The sequence below is a fragment of the Corvus moneduloides genome, chromosome 1 (genome assembly GCF_009650955.1).
Source record: "Corvus moneduloides isolate bCorMon1 chromosome 1, bCorMon1.pri, whole genome shotgun sequence".
NCBI lineage: Eukaryota > Metazoa > Chordata > Aves > Passeriformes > Corvidae > Corvus > Corvus moneduloides.
In genome coordinates, this window is record NC_045476.1 from 97214812 (window position 1) to 97239926 (window position 25115).

At 40.9% G+C, this 25115-nt stretch overlaps 1 protein-coding gene across 1 annotated transcript; it reads left to right on the forward strand.

The window, feature by feature from the left end:
• Positions 1-1378: 1378 nt before the first annotated feature.
• On the forward strand, positions 1379-25115 carry LOC116449055 (sodium-dependent neutral amino acid transporter B(0)AT3-like). Its single transcript, XM_032120247.1, has 12 exons — positions 1379-1535; positions 10171-10311; positions 11885-12022; positions 13040-13221; positions 13625-13735; positions 18733-18845; positions 19141-19269; positions 19871-20027; positions 21312-21516; positions 23089-23248; positions 23715-23877; positions 24903-25115. Exons 1-12 carry the CDS (start codon positions 1379-1381, stop codon positions 25113-25115), a joined length of 1869 nt encoding a protein of 622 aa, XP_031976138.1.

Here is a 25115-nt window from a genome sequence, read left to right on the forward strand (position 1 = left end):
AATTCATTTACATTCAATTTTCAATTTTTTAAAATTACATTAATGTAAGTAACTATTTAAACTATTTGAAGATATTGCCCTTTAATGGGAAGAACATTTTTTGTCGGATTTTCCTGCTGATAAAAAAGCTCACCAAGAATGAGTAACGCCATGTGTGAAGCGGCTGGCTGCAGGTGCCAGGTGTGGAATTCAGGGTGTTGCTGGAAGGGCCCAAACCCGGCTCAAGGCATCTCCTGATTAGAAGAGCAGCAGAGGAAGGAGTGATGGTGGTGTGTGCCCTGGTAGCACTGACGTTGTGCAAGTGCTGCCAAACCACCTGTGAGACAACCCTGATAAGAGACTGGGAGGTTGGATTGCTCTGTCTATGAGCCTGGATAATTGCAGAGCTGTAAGCAGATGAGCTGTGACAGTCTAGGGATAGTCATGTAGCCTTGATCTGAAACCAGCTTCTGGCTGGATGATCTGCAACCTGATCACATTTGTGTGATTAGCTGCAGAGCAGGGCTTTTATTTTGGGGAAAACAATTCACCTTCACTGAGAAGCTCTTCCCATTTCAAGAGGGGAATCCAGGCATAAAGTGTTGATTTACTGAAGCAAGCAAGCTTACTGGCTGCTCTGTGTGAAGTGAACTGATTTGGCATGCACACCAGCAAAACCCTGGCATGACCGAAAGAAAACAGAAAAATATTCCCACATACTTTCAATAGAAGGAAAGCATTCAGCTCTTGCACTCATCAGTAACTATTTAATGAATAATAAAAATAGTCACTGGGGATTCATTGACAGGTGGGAAGTGATTAACTTCTAGCAACTATTGTGAAAATGGACCAAATGCTAATGTCTGAAAATACAAGGTCTAATTTTTCTTGGCTTTTTTTCTAATTGACTTTTTGCATTTGAAAAAGATGCCTTCATTTATTTACTTCTATTAATAAACTAGGAAAGGAAATGCCAATATTTAATCCACAGATTTTTACAAGTATTTTTACAATTTTAATTAGTCTGCTGCAAAGGTTTCTTTTTAATTATATTCAGCATCACACTTCTCTGGCAGAGTCTGAGAACATAAGAACAGAAAATAAAAACCTGTTTGATCCTGAGTTACCCATTAACAACATATTCCCAAGATATCTAACTATAGAAGGAGCTGCAAAAGAGGCAAGAGTGGTAACTCTCTACATAATAATAATTCCTGGTTTTGTCTTTAAACTGCAGCCTTGGCAATGCCACAATCCTTTGCATCAGATGAAAAGAAAGCTCCACCCCTCTTCCAAGATCCTTCTGTCACCCCGCATAAAACCTGTAGGAGAGACAGGTTTCGATGCATCTTCCCATTTTTAGGGAAAGGGGCTAAGGAGCCAAGGATATTTCATTAAAATGTCAAAAGATTTATCAGCAACACCTGAAATCCCTAAAGAAGATGGCAGACCCAAGTGGGACAATAAGTTCCAGTATATTTTAAGCTGTATCGGATTTGCTGTTGGCTTGGGGAACGTGTGGCGATTTCCATACTTGTGTCAGATACACGGAGGCGGTAAGGTTGGAGCGAGGCTTTGCCAAAATACTGAACTGCAATTCTCATACAACTGTACTAACTTCTGGTGGGCATGGAAATTACATCATTTATATCAGTTATATCACTTTTTAAAAAACACTAGTTCTCATTAATGTTTTGCACCGGTTAATTAGCTTTTTCTATAGAAGTATATTTAATTATAAAATGATACATTCATTTAGGAAGACCAGGCTGATGCTGACCAGACTGATGATAGAGAAAATCTATGTTAATGTTAAAGTTTTTATACTGCTACTACAGTCCCAATGAAAGCAGGAAAATGAACCTGCAGCTGGCTACCTTAAGGAGAAGTCCTGGGGAGGCCTGAGGGAACTGGTCCCTAGAAAAATGGCCACTGAACGTCCTTTTGGGATGGTGAGTGAGCCATTCCCCACCCTCCTCTGATGCTCTTAGGAGCTACCTCATCATCTGGAACTGCCACTGCACAAAACTAAACTGTGCTTTTGGTTGTCTGTGAGGCTGTTGAAAATGCTCAGCTGATGCAGCAGCAACAGGAGCCTGCCAGGTGTCATGGACAGCTGCCTAAGCCTGTGCCTGGGCAGCAGTTCCACAAGGAATTGCTTTAGAAGCAGACAATTTGGTAAATACAAATGGATCAGAAAAGAGTACTTGAAAACTCACTGACCACAAAAGCTTTTGAAATCTTCTGGTAAGCTGTCTAAAGAAGAGTGAACAAATTGTTTCAGCCTAGTTTAATTTGTTATCTTGCAATTAATTTGAGAAACCAAAAATTCACACCTGGAGAAACTGTCAAATGACAGAAAATATTATCCCATCCAAGTTTGTTTTACTAAGGTGTCTGTATTACTTGATGAACTACATATATTTCAATCATCTAAGGAACCAAGAATGGATATTGCCTGTAATGGAAGGTGTTTCAGAGTGAAGTAGCCACTTAGGGACTCTGGTAAGTAGCTTGATGAATGAGCTATAGCAGGTTGTATCAAGAGAAAGAATCTTGGCAGATATAGGCAGAGCACTAGGAAGTAGGTAGAGATACTGCTTCCTACAGTAAGACAACTTCTGAACCTCTGACTTTTTCTGAAAGTCCACTTTTCAAAGTCAACTTTAAAAATTAGACAAAATGCAGAAAAGTGCCAGCAATTATTCCAGGGTTGGAAAACTTCTGGGACAAGAAACAACTTGAGAATTCAATCTATTTAGGTGATGAAGTTGAAAATTGAAGAGTATGTTTATCATAGTGTATAAACAAGAAAATGGAAATTATTTTGGTGGCAAGGAGCTTTTTAAGGCTGAATACGTAACAGCTGAGAGTTACAGTTATACAAATACAAATAAGAAAAGACAAGAACCAGTAGGTTAGATTCCTCCCAAGACACTTAATGGTTCCCATTATTTATTTACAAGACGTGACACCCAGTGAAACTCCTGCAGAAAAGTGCCATAACTGGGTGGCTAGAAAGTCATGAGTGCACAGTTTCTCTGCACTTGTCCATGGGAATTACTGGGAAAAAACCTGTCAGTTCAACTAATTATACTGACATTAATGAGACATGATGAACATCTTTAGAGAGACATTCCCATAGCACGTATGGCATGAGTCCTGCAAAGAAAAAGTTCTTCTGGAGCAGGAGCTTTAGGTCAAATATTCCACAGCAACCCAGGTGGCCTTTCTATCTTGGAAAGCAAGGGAAAAACCATTCAGGATTAACAAATAACATAATAAAGCAAACATAATGTGATATTTTTGTAATGTAATGAATGATTAACACAAAGTGTTCAGTGGAAAGTTTGAAACTCCCAGGCAAGGCCATAGCAAGATGCAGCTCCTCCACACATCTCATTGCACAGAGCAGCCTCTGGAGCCACCAGCTGCGTGAGGCTGCACAAAATTTGTGCAAAATTGGGATTAAGATGAAATATTGTTCTACTGGCCATAAAAAGGCTATCACACTTTCCTGTGAAGCACCAATGGTTGCTTCTCTGTGGCCAGCTGTGGCCAGTGGTGTTTCAACATCTTCAGATCCCAGCCTCACTTCGGAAGACAGTGATGCTCATCTGCTCCTGAGGTTTGATCTCTGCCCTCCATCCTCCCTTCTGGGGTCCCCTGCATCCCTACCCTACAGACCTCACCACCCCAAGAGAAGCATGAGACCAACTGCAAGGAGGTGACCTATCTTATGGACAAAACAGTGCTCAGAAAGTCTGCTTGCTTGCATATCCAGCTCCAAAACTCTATTTGAACTTGTAGGGACAAAAAAGACAGGGGGTAGAGCAGGTTTAAAGGTAATAAAAACAGGAAAATGCTGCAGGGATGAGGGCTGTATTGCTCCTTTGCTCCCTGAGTAGTAATGCTGCCAGTGAAAAACCAGTTTAAAATAGCCACCAGACTCACTAGTGGCAAACAGCTACTTTGCATCACCACCAGGAGTGGCACAAGACAGTGGTGAATTAAGGTCAACATATGGATGTGCGGCCAGTGTTTGGTCACTGGGCTTCAATATATGGTTAGAAGAGCTCAGTAGCAGGATGGGCTCTGTAACAGGGTGCTCTGGGGTTTGTGAATAAGTTATCCTAGAAAGCTGGCATTGGCAAAGTTGTTATGAAATTATGGAAAAGAGTTATGAAGATCACTGAGAAGACAGAGTTCCTGCATTTACATCAGCGCATAAGGCAGCTGCATTTTCTGCTCAGGTGCAAAAGCCCAATAGATTTTCAGGGGCACTGGAGCATAAATCCTGCATGTGTGCATGTAAAGATGTGCACAAGGGAGAGACCAGCAGCACTGTGTTTAACTGGAAGCCCTGAGAGGCACCATGGCTTTACACCTGCAGCCATAATTACAAGCATGGTGAAACCAGGTATGGATATGGCATAAACATGCTTGAAGGCTGAATGGCTGCTGGGGTAGGTGATATCCTCGTTTCTGCATCTCTTCAAAAACGAGAGATGAAAACAAGGGCTTGTGTATTTGTCTCATGTCAGCTGTTCCCATCAGACCTCTGGCCCTGATTCATCGCACATTAGCGTTACTCAGTAACTCAGATCTAATATAATATCAGTTCTGCTGACATTTATCACCTGCTGCCGTTACTGATTATTTGGATTTATTGCCTGAGTTAAGTTAGTTATTTACCTTTCATGACTAATGGGTATGAAGGTTGTTTGCCACAGTCAGTGGAGACAAACACAAATGTTCCCAGGTAACTGGGACTGAAAAGAAGTCTCTAAATAGCCCAGTATAGAGTTTGTCACTTAAAACTGAGACACTAACAAGTCATACATATGAGTATACTTAAGAGAAACCAACCCAGTTCTAACTAGAAATGACTGCAGTGGGCTTTTGATTATAACTAGTATATATATTTATAAATATATATATATATATGTCATATATATACCTGCTTGCTTAACCCACGGGTATTAATAATGTGTGTAGTGCCTGAGCCTATAAAATGACTGAAAAATATCTTTAATATAAAACACAGTTTCTTTCTAGGAAAATAAATACACATAAACACTACAGTCACGCTAAAAAGGGACAACTGTTTACTTCTGGGACAACCATTTAGAGACTTTCATAACCCACAGCCTACCTGACCTTTTGCTCAAATTTTAACTACAACGTGCTGTGAAATGCCTGGTTCACTGTGTCCTCAAAAGGAAAACAAAACCTAAGAGGAACAAAATGTGTAACTGGAAGACACTGTAAAAAAAAAAAAACCAAAAAAAACCCAACAAAAACAAACCAAAACCAACTCAAACAAACCTATTACGTTGGGAAGAGCAGAACAGTTCACTCTCTGACAGAAAAATTGGGTTACAGAAAGTAACAAACTTCATTTTCTGGTTTGCTGACATGCCCTGCTTGAACCCTTGGTGAAAAGCTGTGACATGTGGAGTTGATTCTTTCAAAATTTGTTATATTTGATTGCCCTTTACAGCTCAGGTTAGTGCATACTTGTATGTGAGTGCTGGTTGCTTGCATCCTTCACATTTCACAGGGAAGTTCACCAAACTTATTTTATGAGTGATCTTTGGGTGTTACCCATCTTCATTTGAAATGGCTATTGCCCCTTTGGTCTTCTGGGCATGGTCTTAGCTCCCTCACTGTTGCTCAAGGAGGTATAGTCATTTACATGGGAAATTCAACCCTGCCAAGTTTCAGAGTCAGTAAGACGTGTAATGTGGCCTACAAAGCAATATCAGTGCCATCATAATGCACAAATAAAATATGAGTTGCTCATAATTTCCATCTATATTGAGGCATGTGGAGAAGACATAAAAGAGGTCATGAAGTGCTATTTTCTAGAGAGAGGGCTGAGCATGATTAAGTTGCTTTTATTCCTACCTGATGCCTTGATGTGATTCCTTGCTGTGTTGACTATCCTACACTGCTTAGCTGAACTCCCACGGAGAGAGTCAGACAGGTCTGAAAATCCCCTTTCAATAGCTAATATCTTTTTCTTTGTATCTGAACAAGTAGTTACCACCTATTGCATAAAACTGCATAAATTATCACAGGTATCTTGCCATTGAAGTTCTCAGTCTTTTGGAAAAGTGCACCCATCACCATTCCTATTTACCAAAAGAACTGATGAAGTGGATCTCCAAATGCTTGGTGCATTTTATCACGTTGAGAGGTGCTGTCTGAATTTTTCAGACTCTACAGATGTATTTTTTTCCAAATTACTATTTTTCCACTTTCCAGGTCATTTCAGTCTTTATTATAATTATTTTTTTCTATTCCTAAATCTCCATCTGAAGGAAAATTATTATTCATGTTCTGGCCTTTCAAGTGCTGTTGCATCTTTAGATAATCATTTCAAGTCACTTGCTTTTCTTCTGCTAGCTGATCCACAGGCACCAGTTAAGATGCAAGATTGAACACATGGATCAGTTCTTGCAAGTTTTTCCCCACCATTTAGGAAGTCTTATGTAGTATCCCAATATCAAGCAAAGCTACTGGGTCTTCTCTGCTTCTCACTGAGGCCCATTGATTTCTGCTGGTCTTGGTACACGTAGATTAGGAGGTCACCTGGCTGATACTTCAAACTGCTTTACATTTCCACTAGTCCAGTCTGCTGGTCTCTCTTTCCAAGTGACAAACCCAATCTGGTTGTTTCACTCTGCTTTGCTGGTTGCTGAGAACCAACTTTACACCGCACTCCTTCCGGAGTCTCCTGATCTCTCTGTCCCGTGGTGCATGCAGCTCTCCACAGGCTGCCTAGAGGTTCATGCACTTCCCACCCAGACTGCCATGTGCAGGTGATATAACAAAGGCTGTATCCTTCAAGTGTCATTTTGCTGGATATGGCTGGGCAGTTGCTTTTCTGACCTGAGTTGCCTGTGCATTGCAATCGAGGGGTCAGGTTCTAAAAGCCCTCTGTGTATCTCGAGTGCACCCGGTCCTTTCTTGCCTACTGCTATGACTGTGGAGCTGTCTCCACTCCAATGGCTCTTCAGCAATCGTGCTAAACACTGGTGCTCCTCATCACTTGGGACTCTCTCGTTAATGACACCAGCTTACCAGTAGTGCAGCAGTTGCAGTTGGTGACAGCCTTATTTGAAAAAGCTTTTGTAGGCCTTCTGTGCCTTCTCATGTGCGTGGGGATTGTTCCATAGCTTTGTGGTATCCTTGTGCAGGATTCCTTCCAAAAGAACATTTAACTCATGTAAGTTTTGAAGAGTTTTGGTTTTTTTCTCTTGACCTACTTTTAGTACTGCGTGTATCTACTTGCAGGATGGATGCTTTATGAATCTTCAGTGTCTTTCTGACAGAAGGAATGTTGTAGACTAAAATTTTCCTACATTGCACCCCAGGGATGCAACTAAATCATGCTTTGGCAATACTTTTGATTTTTATGGGCATTTCTTCAGGCTTTTAAAGTACTTAAAAATGCTTCATCACTATCATTTTCCTTTTTCACTTTTCAAGAGAAAAAAAATCCCTAAACATTTTTGGTTTTTTGGTTTTTTTAGGTAGAATGTGCAGACACAGGATAATTTGTTACTTGCGCTTTATGATTTTTTTCTGCTAAAGTTTCCTTTTTCTATGCCCCACGGAAGCCAAATCTACAAAGTTCTGCTGTGCCTGTGCTAAGCATCATATGGGTTCTGCTGGGGTTTTGCTGTGCTTGTGTTTGAATGCTCTGGTTTGTGATACCTACTGTGTCTTAGGTTCTCTGCTTCTTGGATTTTCTGCTTGCTTTCTCCATGGTTAGATTTCTCTTGACATTTTTTTAAAACGGTACTTAAATTTGGCCTTCTGGCACATCCTCCTCTATCTCTTAAACAGACCCCTCGACTATACAGTGCTAGAGGGTTCCTACTCACTATTCCATATCTGATACCTTTCTGTTAATGTTTTTCCATGTTTTTCTATAGGTGGGGGATTTTATTGTGGAAAAGAGTAAGCTTCAAGTGCTTCAGCAGACTGTCTGCTCTTTTCCTCTTTTCTTTTTGCCTAAAAATACTGTAGTCCAAAGGAATGAATAACTAAAAACTTATTTTACACTACAAGCCATTTACTTGAATTAGGTTTGAGAAACATTAGCTTCATAAACCATTTCTTGTTAACCCATTCTTTTGCCATATTTTCCTATTTGCAGATAGCAGATTCTTTCATATCATTCTCATGGAAAACCAGTACTTTTTTTCTAAGTGTGACATTATGTTTTGCCATGCCGTAAATATGCCTGAAGATACACACAAGTCAGCACAAAGTAAACATGCTTTTATCAGCAGAATGTCTAAACATGCTCTGCTGCCAGTGGTTCAACTAGCAAACAGAAAAAGGGAGAGAGATAACAGTTTGCACTAATTATTACACAGTTATTTCCCAGGAGATATGATATGGGAGATAGGTTGGTCTCTTACGGAGTGCTCTGCTAGCAAGGGCTCAGCATGGATAGCAGTGAGACAGCTGCTGCCCAGAGCTGCTGGAGGGCCAGGCAGATGGATGAAGAAGTAGAGTGCTCCATACTGCAGCGCTCTGGTCACTTGCCTCAGTATTTTGCTCTTCCCAGGAGACAGTCCAAGGCATCAGACTGTCAGGAAGGCTGGGCTGGCACCCTCAAGTGTCCTGTAGAGAGGAATACTGCAGCAGGTTTGAAACATAACACAGGACTGAGCAAGGCAAGACGTTACTGGGTTCTTCTGGAAGGGACCTCAAACTGAGGATTTAACATACTGGGAATTAACTGTGAGATTCCTTTTTCAAATCTGCTTCTCAGTTAAAAACATTTTAAGAATAGCGATCTTAAGGTGAGACATTCATTTCCAGGTTTGGCAGTTAAGGAAGAGTTCCTTGCCGAGAAGAGCTTTGTGATTTTTGTTCCAATGCATACCTTGATAAAAGGCTAAACCATCCAACAACATTCTGGGTGTTGTATGTATTTATTGCAGCACCTAGCAAGAGGTAGCAAAGTTATTGAAATACAACACTAGCTCAAGAGATTAGATTTTATCTGCCCAGCCTTTCTAAATAGCCAGTGATTGCAGAACCCAGGCGCCATCCCAGGTGGAGACCAGAAATCCTTATGAATTCCCCCACCTCTCTCTCAGGATAGCATAAAGAAAGTTTCCAGAGCTGGAAGAGCAGAGCTGAGCAGACCCAGATATGAGGTCTGGAGGCAAAGCAGGTTTATTGACAAAGAGACAAGGAGCACAGAATCTGTACATATTTGTAGGAGGACTGGGAGGTGGCTGAGGCAGGACTTCTGTCTTTGTTGCCCTGGAGAAAAGAGACTTTGTGGTCACAGTGGTTGTTGGTCATGGCAACACACTTCAATCTATCCCACCATTTCAATTTAATTGGACGTTTGGGCAGGTGGTATAAACATACTGATGAAACTTCTGCTCTCACAAAAATCAGTATCTGTGCAAAAGGAGGGAGACCCAAATGTGTGTCCCTTCTGAAGGAAGGTGGGGAAAGTGCACACAGTTTAGCAGGAACCAGCCAGGCTGTTGGTAGGACTGGGCCCTTCCCACAGGCAACCAACAGGACCTGCTGCTTCTGGCCCAAGGGACATGTTGTGAGGAAAACAGAAAAGACGTAAAGGATACAAACTGGGAAGAAAAGAAGTTTCATGGCTCACATGTCCCAGAGAACAACTTCAGCCTTGCTTTCAGTTTTTCATTAGCCAGAGGCTTTGTGCTCTGAGCTGAGCTTCATGCAATAACCTAGCCTGGGGTATACAATATCCTGTTTTTCCAGTGCAGGACAGAGGAGCACAGGCCTGAGAGCTTTAAGAAAAGAAATGAAGCAATGCACTGAAGAGAAAACAGAGGGTATAGGGGACAGGCAAACCCTTGTGCTTTATGAAGGGGGACAAAAGATGCTTAAAAGAAAGGGAAATGGTTGAAATAGTGAGACTACTTATAAAGGGCTGTGGCAATGCCTGAGGGAAGTGTCCTGCAGCGCTAAGCATCCCAGTCCCTCCTCCCCCATTTTCACTACCAAAATTACCAGCAACAGCTGTTACTTGGTAGGTGTCCCTAGCAATGATCCCTCTCTCAACACATCCTACAAGGATTTTGTTAGGCTCTTAAAGCAGATTAGTGATAAACCAGTAATTTCAGTGAGATGCAGATAATCATGTGGCTTAATCACACTTAAATGTCTTTTCAGGGGCTTTCCTGATCCCATACTTCATCGCTCTTCTCTTCGAAGGAATTCCACTGCTACATCTTGAGCTGGCCCTAGGGCAGTGCCTGAGGAAGGGCAGCATCGGAGCCTGGAACACCATCTCTCCTTACCTTGGAGGCGTTGGTACATCTCTTCAGTCCCAGCTCAAGGAACTGCAGACAGCTCCCACCCAGCACTCACTTCCTACAGACCTGGGCCTGATGTTTTTTAGGATATAAAAAGAAATGAGTGTTAGGATTAAAAAGAAATATTTTGCAATGAGGGTGGTGAGATATTGAGGGGTGGTTTCCCTGGAAACATTCAAGGCCATGCTGGATGGGGTTCTGAGCAACCTGGTCTAGTTGAAATGTCCTTGTCTATGGCAGGGGGGTAGGACTAGGTGATCTTTAGTGTCCCTTCCAACCCAAACCATTCTGTGATTCTGTAATTCTGTATTGCTCTCACCAGGCATTACTCCAGGCACATTTTAGGCTCATTTTAGGAGCCTGAAATGCCAACCTAATAACTTTTGCTGTGGAGAGATTAATGAACATGGGCTCTGCTACTCAATGCTGCCCCATTCCAACCACACCTTGGTGCCATACAAGAGCTGCCTGCCCACAGTGCTTCTTGCTCTTCCCTCACAGCCTCTCCCGGACCCAGTCTTCTCTGTCCATGAATAGTCAGACTCTAGGGAGGACAGAAAGACAGGAAATCAGGGATCCTGAGAGTCCAAAGCACCTGAGAAAGCTCCCCTCCACAAGAGGGTGGGGCTATTGAAGGGACTTTATCAACACAGCTGGGCACGAGGGACAATCCACATGGCAGACAGACAGGTGTGCAGTCCTGTACTGCCAATTCTTTTCTATTTATCAAATACATGAAAAAACACATCTGGGTGTCCTGTGTCCATTGTCAGGCTGCAAAAAGTGATCCAGAACAGCCACCATCAGGGGGTTAAGGCATTGACTCTACTGGTTGAGGCAATACCCTTGTGCCTGGAGGGCAAGGGGAAACTTTTGGATGCTTCAGCCAGCCCTGCGGGATCAAGACCTGCTTTAAGCAGGTGCCTGAAATGGGCTTGGCACTAACAGCCCTGCCTGTCGGCCTGTGTGGGAGGAGAAGGGGTGGGTAAGAGGACCAGAGGGCAACAAGGAAGAAATACCAAGCAGCAGGTGGGGCTTCCAGCTAAATCCATCTCCTACAATTAGGCATGTTCATACTCCCTTTGCAAAAATGCAAGCAAGCAGAAACGGTGGTGTTTATATTCTTCCCTCCTCATCACAGGAGCAAAACAGTTACCAATGTAGGGCATAGGTGCATGATTTGGGACAAGAGTGGTCTCATGCAGCTACAGACAGCACACTGTAGAAATTTGGTCTCTTTTGCCCTCTGCTATTAAAGTTGTCTGGTATTGTTGAAAACAACGGATTATATACTAGAGCAAAGATTTCAATTTCAACTTTAATCTTCTGTGTAAGGAGAGAGTGTCAGCACTCCTAGAGCAAGGCTGGTGATCTGGGGGATTGTGCACCAGTGTTTAGCTATTGAGAACACAAATGCCTAACTTTCATGGGAAAAATCTCAGGATGGGGTTGGGGGATGGAGAAGAAAATCTTGAAAAAATAGGAAATGCAAGCTTCTAAGAGCTAGTTCTGTGATTGACTGATAACTTTTTTCAAAGCTTTTCTGAAGTGAGATCTTATGCTTTCTGCAGGAGTTGGTTCATGGATGGTGTCGGTCCTGGTGAGCTTATACTACAACACTGTTTTAACCTGGGTGATGTGGTATTTCATAAACTCCTTCCAAGAACCTCTTCCTTGGAGTGTTTGTCCTCTAAATGAAAACAGAACAGGTAAGTACACCTCCATGACAACTGCTAGCAAAAGGAGGATCACAAACATCAGACTCTGGGCTAATCAAGAAACTCTGAGAAGCCACACTTTATTTGGTCCTGAGTTGTGCACAAGTCCTGGTTTGATTTCCTGTTAAAAAGGTACAAGAGTCATGACAGCCTACTCAAATTCATCATCCTCACAGGAACAGCAATAGCCAGAAAGTCCATGAGTCCTTTTGTTTGACTTCAAAACGGGAAATAAAATAAAGAACAAGTCCTGTTATCCATTACAAAACCTTTAGTAAGACAGAAGTAAGACAGTGTATGTAAGCAGGATAAGGAAGAATGCCTCAGGTTTTTAAAACTATTTTTCAAATTTTTTTTTAGAGTGTGAGAGAGAACAAGTTCCAGGGTACAGCAAGAAATATCATCTGAGTAAAAGGCTAAGAAAAAAACCCGAAACACAGCAGAATTAAACTTTCTTTTGGAGGCCTTAGGACTGTTCCAGAGTAGGAAGACAATTAGACATCACAGGTTGTGGTGTATGCCATGTTCCCAGTTCCTCTTTCTTCAGGCACAGAGCCTGGCTGTGGAATGCCCACTCCCCTGGATGCAGATGCCTAAAGTTCCTGTTCACAGAAGTCCCGGAAACTCAAACCAAAGAAGCCAATGCCTGGGTCTTTCCCCACCACAGGGCCATGACACGGCCAGGGGAGCCTGGGCTTAGATGTATCCTCAGGTGCCTGAAGTTTGTTATGGCTCCACCAACTTGCAGCCATACAGCTAAAAAATTTCAGTTTTCACTGCAATTAATTTAGATTTTACCTTGCACTATGACACTGTTTCGAATTAGGAAGTTATCCCTGTATAAAATGCTGGTGATACTCTGGTGAAGGTCTCATGGAAGTCGCAGAGTCTCAGCTTGCTGTGAGAGTTTGTCTTGCTGCACATTACAGACACTGCAGAAAGTCCATCTCTGTATTTGATTTTGCAGCCCACAGTTTATTCTAACACTTGCCACTTTTTTTTTTTCAGGGTTCAATGAAGAATGTTATGAAAGCACCGCAGTAAATTATTTTTGGTACAGGAAAACTTTGAACATAACACCTGATATTGCTGAGAGTGGCACGTTACAGTGGTGGCTCATTTTGTGCTTGGGGACTTGCTGGGCAATTGTCTATCTCTGCACCATCCGAGGAATTGAAACCACGGGAAAGGTATGGAAAGGGTAGAGAAGTGATTATCCCACACTTTGAAACCTTGCCCTCCAGATACTGAGTTTTTACCACAAGGAAAGCCTTCCCCATTTACCACACTAGCACCAGTCAGCGTGCTCCTTATCCAACGAAGTGAGAACAGCAGTGCAGGTGGCTTCAAATGATGCTTCTCTCCTTTCCCACCACAAAAACTTCTGCCCTACCAGACTTCCCTCACACAGTTTTAAGAGCCATTTTGCTACAAATATATTCTGTAAAAGTACACCCTGCTTATTTGAAAGATGGCCATATTCATCTGTAGCTGTCTGATCTAATATTATTAGGATTGTATGTTGCAATAACTGAAATAGGATTTATTGAAGTTATTGCCAGTAACTGTCTGTCTTCTGGCTCCTTACTTTAGGCAATTTATGTAACAGCAATATTTCCATACCTGGTCCTGACTATATTCCTTATTCAAGGACTCACTCTACCAGGAGCCACTGACGGTCTGCTTTACCTCTTCACCCCTAATGTAAGTATTAGAAATATTTTTCCTTGTACTCCCCCTCAGATTTCATACTATATGCTCATTTTCCAACAACTCCTGGTTTAGATGTCTATTCAAGAGCTCAGCTAAGCTCTTTTTCTGAGATGAAGTGACTTAGTATCTTAATATATTTTCACAAGACAAGAAGCAGCAAAGAATTTAACAGTTCAGTAGTAAGCATATCAGAAAATACTGGAAAATTAATGATAAGAATAGTATGGGTGCCTCAGTCTTGAACGTGTAAGTGAAACTGACGTACTTCACAAGTACATGAGAAAGATGGGATTTCCCTGCCACTGCTACAGAATTTACACAGCTTTAGTCTTTTAAGAATTCACAAGGAGAATGACTGAGGAATTACACTGTAAAGTGATTTTTTTTTGGAAGGTTGGAAGTCATTTTCTCCTGCCCCTGTTTCTTCATAGTAGGATTTTCTCCCCTTCCCCATATCTCTTCCTAAAAGACAGAACTGCTGGAGAACAGCCTCTCTGCCATTTTTCTAATCCTCCCATATGGACAGGAGTTCCAGATCCCTCCACATGCTGGCCATTTCAGGACTTTTTCTACACTGTCCTTGGCAGCATTCCCAAATGCAAAGTCAAACTGTCCCACTAAGTGGTTGCTATCCACTGTAGGCTCCTCACAACTCTGCCTTCATGGCTAAAAAGCTCCATAAAGTGGTGGGTGTAGAGGAAAAGCAGCACCCACTGACACATTCTCAAGCATCCACTGCCTCTGCAGCCACAGCAGTGCTTCAAACACAGGAGCACTGGGTTTTTCCCTTTCCTTTCCTACAACAAGAACACAGACATTGAAGAAAACAAAAGCCAAGAAGCTCAGAAATGCTTTATATGCCAGGCTGGAAAGGTAGAAGAGCAAGAGAAGGCTCAGATGAGACACCTTTTTATCCCTCCTGCTGCACGCCCAGTGGCACACGCATCCATGTAAATGCTGTCAGAACTCAAGAAGGACAAGCTTGGTTTTTACAGGAAATCAGGACATACGCTTGCATTTTTGCAGGGCCCAGCCAGGACAGTAAGAGCTTGGTGCAATGTCTTAGGGAAAAAAGCAGCTCAGGCAAGACAAATAGAACACACCTTGGCCTGTTGTGCTCTGGTCTCAGCCGAGATGTCGGGTTTCTCTGGAAGAGCTCAGGCATCTCTGGGACTTGGTTTGCAGTGATCCTGAACTGAATGATGAAAAGTAGATTTATGTGTACTCACAAAGCCTGGAGGTATTGCAGTGCTGAGGAGGAGCAGATCATCGTAAAAGAGACAGATGGATTTGTACACTGGCTACAGAAGTCAGAATGAAAATCTACCTGCAGTCAACCAGCAGCTGATGGTTAACTGGTTTGAGGAAGCAGATCCTGGGGACATCCTTGAAAGGACATCTGAAGATGGTTTTAGTGATGCTCTTATCTACAAATGTGGAAAAGCAGGTGAAACAGCCTGGTAAGTGGTATCTGCTATTGGTGTTGGTATTGCACAGAAAGTTAGTGTAAGACAGAGATGGCTTTGTTCAACTAACCTACCAATTGCTATGGAGGATTGTTGCACTTCAAGGACTTCAAAAGGACAGTAAGCACACAGCTTCAACAGTGCCCTCCTCTCTTTGTCCCCCTACCCCACAAGTGTGCAGCACCAGTACTGCCTTTGCTGTTGGCCTATTCCCACCCCTGCTGTGAGCAAACACCTGTTCTTCTTTTACACTTCTCCACAGGGATGTACCAAAGTGAGTTGTACAGGAGGGCTGTTAGGTTTTTTGGCACAGATTTACTTGGCCCACCCAGGCCACATCAGTTTACAAAACTGTAAAGCATATTTCTTAAGTGTGTGCTGTTTTCTTCTTATTTTCCTGTCTTTTTGCAGGAAAAGTTTTAGCAAAATAAAGTAAGAATTAGATCACCTACTGTCTGTTTCAGCTTACTTTTAAAATAAATAAAATCAACCTTCTTGACATCCTTCCCTAATTGGAGGCAGTATTTTCCAACTTCTTTCTAACTCTGCAGTGTAGCAGAAATTGTAGTTCTCTGTAACAGCTGCCACATTCACTATCTGGTAACTGTGACACCTCAGTGTTGCTTTTGAACATCTGTGAAAGAAAATACTATCTTGCACAAAAAATACCATCTTATCCAGTTTCAACATCATAATCACCCAACTGAATTTAATTATTTTTTTCTAAACCACAATTTTTAAAGTTTTTTTCACTTTCCAAATTTGTATTTTAGTTCTTGTTAATAAGTACCACAAGTAATAATAGCATGAATACAAATTTTAATTATGCAAGGCGATGGTTTTATTTTCATGCAGAAATATATAATCAGCTTGTGCCATCTAACACACTTTCACACCCTAAATTTTAGGCCAAATAATGACTACTTCTTTTCATTGACTTTCAGACAGAGAAGTCTGATGATTTACTCACCTTCTCAAAATTCTTGGTTACTTGGAAAATGAAGCTGCCAAGAAAACAAAAAAATCCTGAAGTGACACCTGAGAGGAAAGCAGAAGTTCTACAACAATGATGCCACAGAGGAGCTGGAACAGACTTTTGGAAAGGTTTTTGGAAAAGTAAATAACCAGAGGCAGCAGAAAAGAGATTCCAACAAACATCAGCAACAGTCTGCATGGTTCAGCTTCAGTGGACACCTGTGTCACCCAAGGAATACAAATGTCTCCTTCTCCAGTCTCTTTCACATTTGAAAGAGCTTCAGAGACCGTAAATATTTGGGGGTTCTCTGTCAATGCACAATTCCAAGAACTTGGCTGGGCAACTGCTGCCTGTGCCCAGAATTCAACAGCTATTTAACAAGCAGTGAGAATGGCCAAGAAAAAAAAAGGCAGCACAGGCCTCAAATCCTCTATTCACAGAGACAATTTGTAACTTTCCCCTCTTTTGCAGTTATGGTATGTTACTATACATGGACAGTTAAAGCACCTTTCAAGGTATCTGGTCCGTCCATATTGTTTCTGGTATTAAGGAGAACAAAAACACTACCTTAAGTGCAGTATTGCGTGTTGGCCACTTGCTTATGGCAAAAGCATCAGGTGTTTTTACACCAAAATTACACATCACAGGGACCCCAGTAATTTTTAATTCTGTGCTTCACGTATTCAAGAAATCAGACACCTTACCACTCATGAGGGAGCAATTATACTTCCTTTCCTCCTTACTCCCCTGTTCATTCATTAACACTCTGACTGTATATCTTCATCTACATGTTTCTGGCATCAGCACATTTTTTCTTCTGAAGATATGCTTATAAAATCTGCATGCCATATGAATATAAAATAACACTTTCAATAATTTGCTGAAGACCAGATAATGACATTGCCATGACATGCTTGCATGCCCCTTATCTTTCAAGTTTGGGGGTTGATTTGTATCTTTTGGAGCCAATAAATGCACTCTACCTAGTACCAGTCTAAACTACCTCCAGACTCATTTGCCAAAGTTCCCCAGTCAGAAAGCCAGACTTTTAGGAGACGCATGTGTCAGCACCACCTGACTTGGCAGCACTTAATCGAAGTGTGAAGGCCACACAGCCACACGAATGCCAAGTTTCTGCACTGCAACAGAACCTGCACAAGGTCCTGTCAAGTGAGCACTCTGGTCTTTGAGGGCTTGACTATGATCTTTCAAAACAAACCTCTAGAAGGGTTTGCCTTTGCTGAAGCATTTCAGCCAGCAATGCTTCCACGTATCTGCTTGCTGTGTTGTGTTGTACAAAAGGTGACACCAGTTCTGCTGGGGTCAAACACTGGTAATCCCTGTGGAGAGAGCACCTGCAGTAGTGGCATTGCCTGCATTCATCCACACTGAGGTGGACCCATTATTCTTGCTCTTCAAGCTCAGGCAGCTTCAGAGAAACCCAAAATGCTATGAGTGGTCTTTTGGGATACGTGCCTCTCACTCGTACAGACGTTCCCAGTTATGGACTAGCATGACTAGCACAGGCACACAGACACAAAACACACAAGTCATCCTGCATGGCTCGGATGCAGATTTGACTCAGACTGTTGTAAAACAAAGTGAAAATACTCTACAGCCCCAGTATCACTTTTGAACGATGTGGCTTTTAAAACACTCTTAACATTTCTATTCCCCTTCCTTGATAATGGATCAGAAAGCAATTCACCTGGTAGGGTATGAATATAACACACTACTTTGTAATTTCTGCAGGAAAGTAATATTTATTGATCACATTTACATTTTGTGCATTATTTATGTTTTCTCTCTTTTTTATTGATTTCAATGGCAAGATTCCTTAGTGCAGCTATTTAAAACTGCTTAACATTCTCTGTAATCCAACAATCATTGTTTGTTAACCTCCTGTATCACATTGTCCTTACATCAAAATTCAAATTTCACTTTCAGTTTCTCCTTTTCCCTTGTATTTCCTATGTTGCCTTTTTATCTTTTATTGCTGTTTTCGCAGCACTTTGAATCTCAGGTGCTGTTCTAATGAGACTTCTCTTCTTGTCTGCTTGGGCTTTTAGTTGTTTTTATTGAATTATTTTTTAAGCAAATTTTAAAAGCTATAGAATCACTTTCTGTCTTAAAACAATTACAGTTTAGTATTTGTTTATATAGCTTTAGGAAGATAATATGCTTTAACTGTAGGCTACCAAGTATGTGAGTTAAATAAAAGAAAGAAATTGAGGAAGAATGTAATGTATTGTCCCTATTGTGTTCTTAGTGTCTATCATTTAGAACCACGTTTTTATCATCAGACAGAAGAGGTACACAATAAAAAAGATTCTATAATTGTTGCACACATTTAAATAGCTTCAATGATATCCTTGAAAACACCTGTTTTACTGACCTGTTTAGTACCTATTTCCATTTTCAGAGTATTTAGATGGCAACACAACTCAAAATTTCAGAAGTGAAATAAGAGATGAGCTATAAGAATTGCAAGAGAAAATGAAGTTTTAGTTTAAGCCTAATACATGCGTTTTTTCCAATTATTTCAGCTGAACACTTTGAAAAATCCCCGTGTATGGCTTGATGCAGCTACACAGATTTTCTTCTCTCTCTCTTTGGCTTTTGGAGGGCTTATTGCATTCGCGAGCTACAATCCAACAAAGTAAGTAGAACTACAACTTTTATAAGCTGGCTAAATTCTTGCTGCATTTTGTGCAATTTCTTTAAATTTTCAAAACTCTTTCCTTAATTTTTCTAAAGGATCTTTGGAAAAGGATCTGTCTTTCCAGAAGGTGCGGTAGATTTTCTAACAGAAGCGGGGCGGGGGGGGGGGGGGCGGGGAAGGAGGGAGAGAAGAAATTTAAAGAAAAAAAAGAACAACTTTGCAGAAATAACTGAATCACAGATAAAAAACCTACCTTTTTTAATCACTTCACTTGTTTGAATGCTATCTCTAGAAATGACTGTGAAAAGGATGCTGTGACAGTAGCAATTGTGAACAGCATGACATCCCTCTATGCTTCCATCCCAGTCTTTTCTGTTTTGGGGTTTAAAGCAACCACAGCCTACTGGGACTGCTTGGACAGGTGAGAAAGTTGTGTTCCCAAAGTTACACTGTGGTTTCACTGCCTAAATAGATAACGTGATAATGTGTTATTTGAAAAACATGCATTTAGAGGATTTATTTTCTTTAGAAAGGAAAAGCATCTGTATGGAGAAGTTTAATGTAAAAATATAAAGTACTATGGCACTGAGTCAAGGATGGTCATTTGTAAGAAAGACAAATTATAAAACAACCCATTCCAAGTAGTGCATCAAGGTTTTCACTTTACTCTCAGGTTAACATTAGAAGTAAAAAAACACCACCTTTTTCTGTTTCACCAGATTCCCTAAGTTATTAATACAAGTAGTGGAAATGGTCTGGAGACCTGATAAAACAAAAATGTTTTACAGACTGCATCTGCACAAAGGACTTGGAGTTTTTGTCTGAAAGAGACAACATTAAATAGTCTGAATATTTTCTACTACTTTATATATAAGCTGTCAACTAGTATTTTCCCTTATATTGTAAATAGCAGCACAGAAAGTAAACACAACTTTTGAGTAACATCTGAATACATGGCATAGCTTTTCCAGCCAAATCATCTGCAAACTTTTAAACTAATGATATGTTGGCTTCTCTGGCAGGAATATTATCAGTATCATCAATGAATTTGATCTTCCAGAAGAAAGCATCATGCGACAGAACTATACATCCTGGATTAGTTTTCTGAATTCATCATATCCAGAAAAAATTGCTGGACTCAAACTGAAAAGCTGTAATCTTCAAGAATTTCTTGATCAGGTACCGTAAGTGCTTTCAATCAGTAATCTTTAAACAAAGTTATGCAGCAGGATTGGTATCTTCCTTTTTCTTGTAAGTACATGTACTCTGTTCTACATGCAATGATATATTACACATAATCATGCAACAAATCAACTTCTCAACATTTGAAATAACAATACTGCTGTAGGATAGTCTGCATGTGTAACTGTCTGTTATGGCAAACAAAATTACATGTTATTATCACAAAACTTATCTTCAAGGGTGCTCCCACCAGAAGTCTACCATGGGAACTAGATTCAGTCCTAGTTTGGTTTACAGAAATAAACCTAATAGGGGGAACACATCTAGATGAAAGATGATAAAAAATGGAAGCTGAACGGGAATCTCCTAAATCTGTATTTAGGAAAGTATCAAAAAACCTATTACAATGTATACTGTTTGCCACCAAAATACATCACAATCTTCTTCCTCTCCTTATTTTCCAACCCTCCTAAAACATTTTCCCTACCACTAAACACAGATGTTTCTTCTCTGTTTACTTGTCCTACCTCATTCTACTTGCTCCAGTGATCCTGTTCGGAGCAGTCAGAGTGTGCTAATGCACGACACGCTTAACACACAATGATGGTAAAATAGGCTATTTTACTCACATGATGGAGAAATCCAAGGACAACATTCCAGCCCTGGCACAAGTCAGTTTCTTTTGCCTCACTTCTTTTGATGGCACCCATCTCTCATTTACAGCTTGAAATATTTTACTTCCAAATTATAGCAACATTAGCATTTTTCAATGCTTACATTTAAATATCCTTGTCCTTGGGAGACTAAATCAAAAGAAATTTGGTTGAAAGTGGCTTTTTTTCTATTAGTCTTTTCTGCCTTGGAAGCTATGGGGGGTTTTGAGATCAATGATTCACCAATTCTCTTGGTGTTAAGAGTGGTAATCCTATTCTTATTTACACCACTTTCTTTCCAGCAGCTACTACACCATAGATTTTTAAAAAACACACTTAAGATAGCATTAGCAAAACAATTGCTATTACAATCACATCACTCTGATCTGCTTTACAATGGACCCATCTCTCTGTGCAGGCTAAAATTCTGCTCTATGATAGCCTAGATATCTCTAGTAGAATATTTAAAATCAAACTCCCCACTGCCCATTTTCTCAACTGCTGGCTGCCACAGAGGCCCCAGGCATCCTTGACTGAAGAGAAGGACAGCTGTGTGTTATAATTACTTTATACCCAAGAAAAGACATTGTAATGTGTATTTTTATCTATCTGTTTGTGAATTCTGCAGAGCGTCTCAGGAACTGGCTTGGCTTTCATTGTTTTCACTCAAGCTATCATCCTCATGCCAGGCTCCCAGGCCTGGGCCATCCTGTTTTTCATAATGTTGTTCAGTTTGGGCCTTTCTTCCATGTTTGGAAACATTGAGGGTGTCTTCACTCCTCTTCTGGAGCTTCGAATTATACCTAAATCAGCACCAAAAGAGCTACTATCTGGTAAGGTATTTGCTTTGTTCAAAGCAGCTGGCTTCCTTAGAGATGCACAAACTACTAACTGCTTAATTAGTATCATAGAGGAATTAATAATTTGTAGGGTTAATTCAGCTTAATCTCACAGTGTAAGTAAGGGCAGTGGATTGTGTTTGCAGAAGATAAGCTGAGAGATGAGGTAGCAGTTATGGCAGAAGCTGTCAGGTGACAGTATTATATTGCCTTTGCCATTTTTATTAGATTGCAAATCAAGCTGTTTCACTCTGAGAAAGCTTGTTAAATTGCTAGTCCTGGAGTCAAGTTCACTCTTAGCTGTTGCAGACATCAGGACAAGCCTTGTCTTCCCCTAAGCCTTTGACACTGATACAAATCGCTTTAAGGCACCCAGTGACGTCAGCTGCCATAACCACCTGCTCTTAAACTTACCACTGTAAGAGGGGTCATTCACCCCTATTTCATCCAGGTTTATGCTGCTACAGTTTCATATTTACTGTGAACATGACCAAGGAGAAAATTACCACTTGAAAAATGAGGGATGAAGGTGTATGATCCTGTTCTGGCACCAAAACTGGAATCTTTTCAACGAGAGACGGTTACTGAACGAAACCTGCTCCTTAAGAACCAGGCTCAATGAGAGTCTGAGAGATCCTACCGTGAAACTGGTCCAGAAAAATCTCTGGCAGTTGCAAGTAATGGATTAATAGTTCTGAAATGTGCCCTTTTAAATCCTTATGGGAAATATTGCTGTTGTGCCTTTTGTAGAGTCTTCCTGGGGCATCTAAATTGTATCCCTAATTTTACAAATTTTCATGTAGAAACAAATTTATTCCCAACTTCATGAGGTACCAATATTATTTTTAAATTGATCTTCCAATTGTGAACTTCAAAAAAAAAAAAACAAGTCTGGAGCCAACATTTTACAAAAATGAACCAAAGGCCATCTCAGAGTTAGAAGCAATTAGCAACACGTTAGAAAGACATGTAGCCCATGCATGTGTCCAGCAATACCTTTATTCCCTTCTTTCCTCTCCACTTTTTCTCTCAATTACCCCAGATCTAAATCTTAGCTAAAGAGGAACTGGCTGAAGTGTGCTGAAACCCGAATGATACATGCTGGAACATAAGGGACACACACATTTGTAGCTCTGGGCTCTTTGAGGAAATGGGGGCAGAAATCCAGGGAGTCATTACACTTCCAAGGTGCCACCTGCCTGTGCTTTGAGCCTATGGCTGCACAGAAATGAGGCACTTGAAACTCATTACATCAGTCAAAAATTAACACTGGGACACAGCACAGCGCAGCCCAGGCTGTCTGATGGAAGGAAGCATGAACAACTGAAGGATGCTCTGAGTCACATGAATGCCTTCCTCCTGCAACAGTGGTGCCTCTTGGCCAACACACAGGGGAAAACTGAGTTTGGGAAGTGGTATTAGCTCCTCTAAGGAGAAAACAGCTTGTTGTAACTCCATAGAGGGAGAGGGAATGAAAATTATTAGAACAAGAACACAGTAATTCAGAACAAAAATAAACCTACCAAGTTCAGTACTCCAGTAACAAAGATATCTTTTTTCCTTCAGGTATAATATGTCTAATTAGCTTCCTCATTGCTCTGTGTTTTACACTGGGTTCAGGGAGTTACTGGATTGACATTTTTGACAGATATGCAGGCTCAGTGCCTCTTCTAGTCATCGCTTTCTTTGAAGTGACTGGAGTTGCATACATCTATAAAATTAAAAGGTATGTTGGGAAGTTATGGAATTTTTTTCTCTTAAGACATAAATGAAACTCAGGTTGCAGTAATTTTGCCCCTGACCTGATTTGATTTGGTGCTGGTTAACTGAGACTTTTTCCTAACATGCTATGTTTGTTTCCTTGGCAATTTTGTCTTTTTATTTTAACTATCTGAATAGTTTACAGAACTACTGCAATATTATCATCATTTATTTATGCTTAAAAACCTTAGACTAGGTGCTCAGGTAATTAAACTGCCAATGTAAATTGGTCATTCATCTCTGGTATGGATCAATAAAGACCTACTTGAATGATATTATTATTTACTCAAGCGAGTAGTAAGTTATTAAAGAATGGTATGGAATAGAAAAGATTTAACAGTGCTGGTTTCCATCTTACAGAAAATTATAAAAAAAGGAAACTGTTACTACTTTAGATATGACATTATCATAAACATGCCTTCTTTTACAAGGTTCAGTGAAGATGTGGAATGGATGACTGGACGAAAACTCAATCTCTACTGGCACATCACATGGAGATTTATTAGCCCTCTGCTCCTGCTAACTGTCTTCATGGCCTTTGTTACTCTTCAGATGCAGAAGCCTCCAAGCTACACAGCCTGGAACCCTAAATATGTATGTTCTCAAATATTTTCAGAACTTCTAATAAAAGCAAGAATTACCTATTTTCCTCCCTTACCAGATCCTTTAAGATCATTGTTATCTACTGCTTAGAATGCAGTCTGAAGTGATGTAGTGCTCAGAATGAGAAGGCTCAGGTGTGCAAAGAGGTTACACATAATAAAACTGTCTCTTCTCGAGGTGTCCCACATATTCCATGCTCCGTATTTCTTACGGATGTGTGTGATGCTCAGAAGTGTTGAAGTGAAATGTGTCACAGACATTCCATACCTACAGGGGGTTCACAGGTAGAACAAATGCCTGAGCAGAGCTTTAGACCAGTATCACTGGGACCCTGGTGTACTTTTGACAGGCAGACAGGGAGGGAGGAAGGCAGTGTCTGAGAACAATGTTGGTTAATTCAGCAACAAAGGCATGTCCATGCTGAGAACATTTGATCTGGATGTCACTGTCTCACATCAACTGCAGTTTCTTTGATCCCTCTCAAATACACCCTGTGTAGAGGTTTGAAGATCAATTCTGGTCTTAAACTATATGAGGATTACACAGCAGCAGTGTCTCCCACAAATGCCATCAAGTATCTATCATCCCAAATAAACTCATAGCCACAGACTTGCAGAAATTGCTTTATCATCATTCCCTCAAAATCTCTGATATATATCTTTCCTATTTGACAAAGAACATGCTCAGTAATTGCTGAAACCAGGTAAGCTTTGAGTACAAGGATGAACACAGTTTAACCAAGAGCGGGTGACGGTTTGATAACACTTTGGGCCATCCCCATATCCCCAGGAATGTGTCACAATTCCAGCTACACATCTTTGAAACTGTAAAACATTTACAGCTGTCTCTACACACAAAAGAAAGGTTTGCAGAGGACACAGCTACTGAATGCTACCGTAGACTGAGAATAAAACTTTTGTTACCCTTACTTAAACAGTGTAAGAAAATAGCAATTATAGCAAAATCTAAGTGTACCTACCAATTATTTCTTTTGCTTGCTTTTTTTATCTCCACAGGAAGGCTTCCCCAGGAAAGAAGAGAAGGTTTATCCACCTTGGGTACAGGCCATCTGTGTGCTGTTGGCTGCCCTTCCTTGTGTGTGTGTACCTCTGGTAGCACTCTTCCATCTGGTCAAACAAAAGCGAAGGAGCAAGGACCCAAGCTTTGTACCACCAGAAGTGTTTTCATGTCAGGGGGCTAACAGCAACTTTTCTCATCCAAAAGAATAA

Bases quoted from the DNA above. Each gene is read 5' to 3' on its own strand.
- LOC116449055 (XM_032120247.1), top strand. From the start codon at position 1,379: ATGTCAAAAGATTTATCAGCAACACCTGAAATCCCTAAAGAAGATGGC. The intron at 20,028-21,311 runs GTACCGTAAGTG...TGAATTCTGCAG, and splicing joins TTCAAGAATTTCTTGATCAG to AGCGTCTCAGGAACTGGCTT. The intron at 23,249-23,714 runs GTATGTTGGGAA...TTCTTTTACAAG, and splicing joins TACATCTATAAAATTAAAAG to GTTCAGTGAAGATGTGGAAT.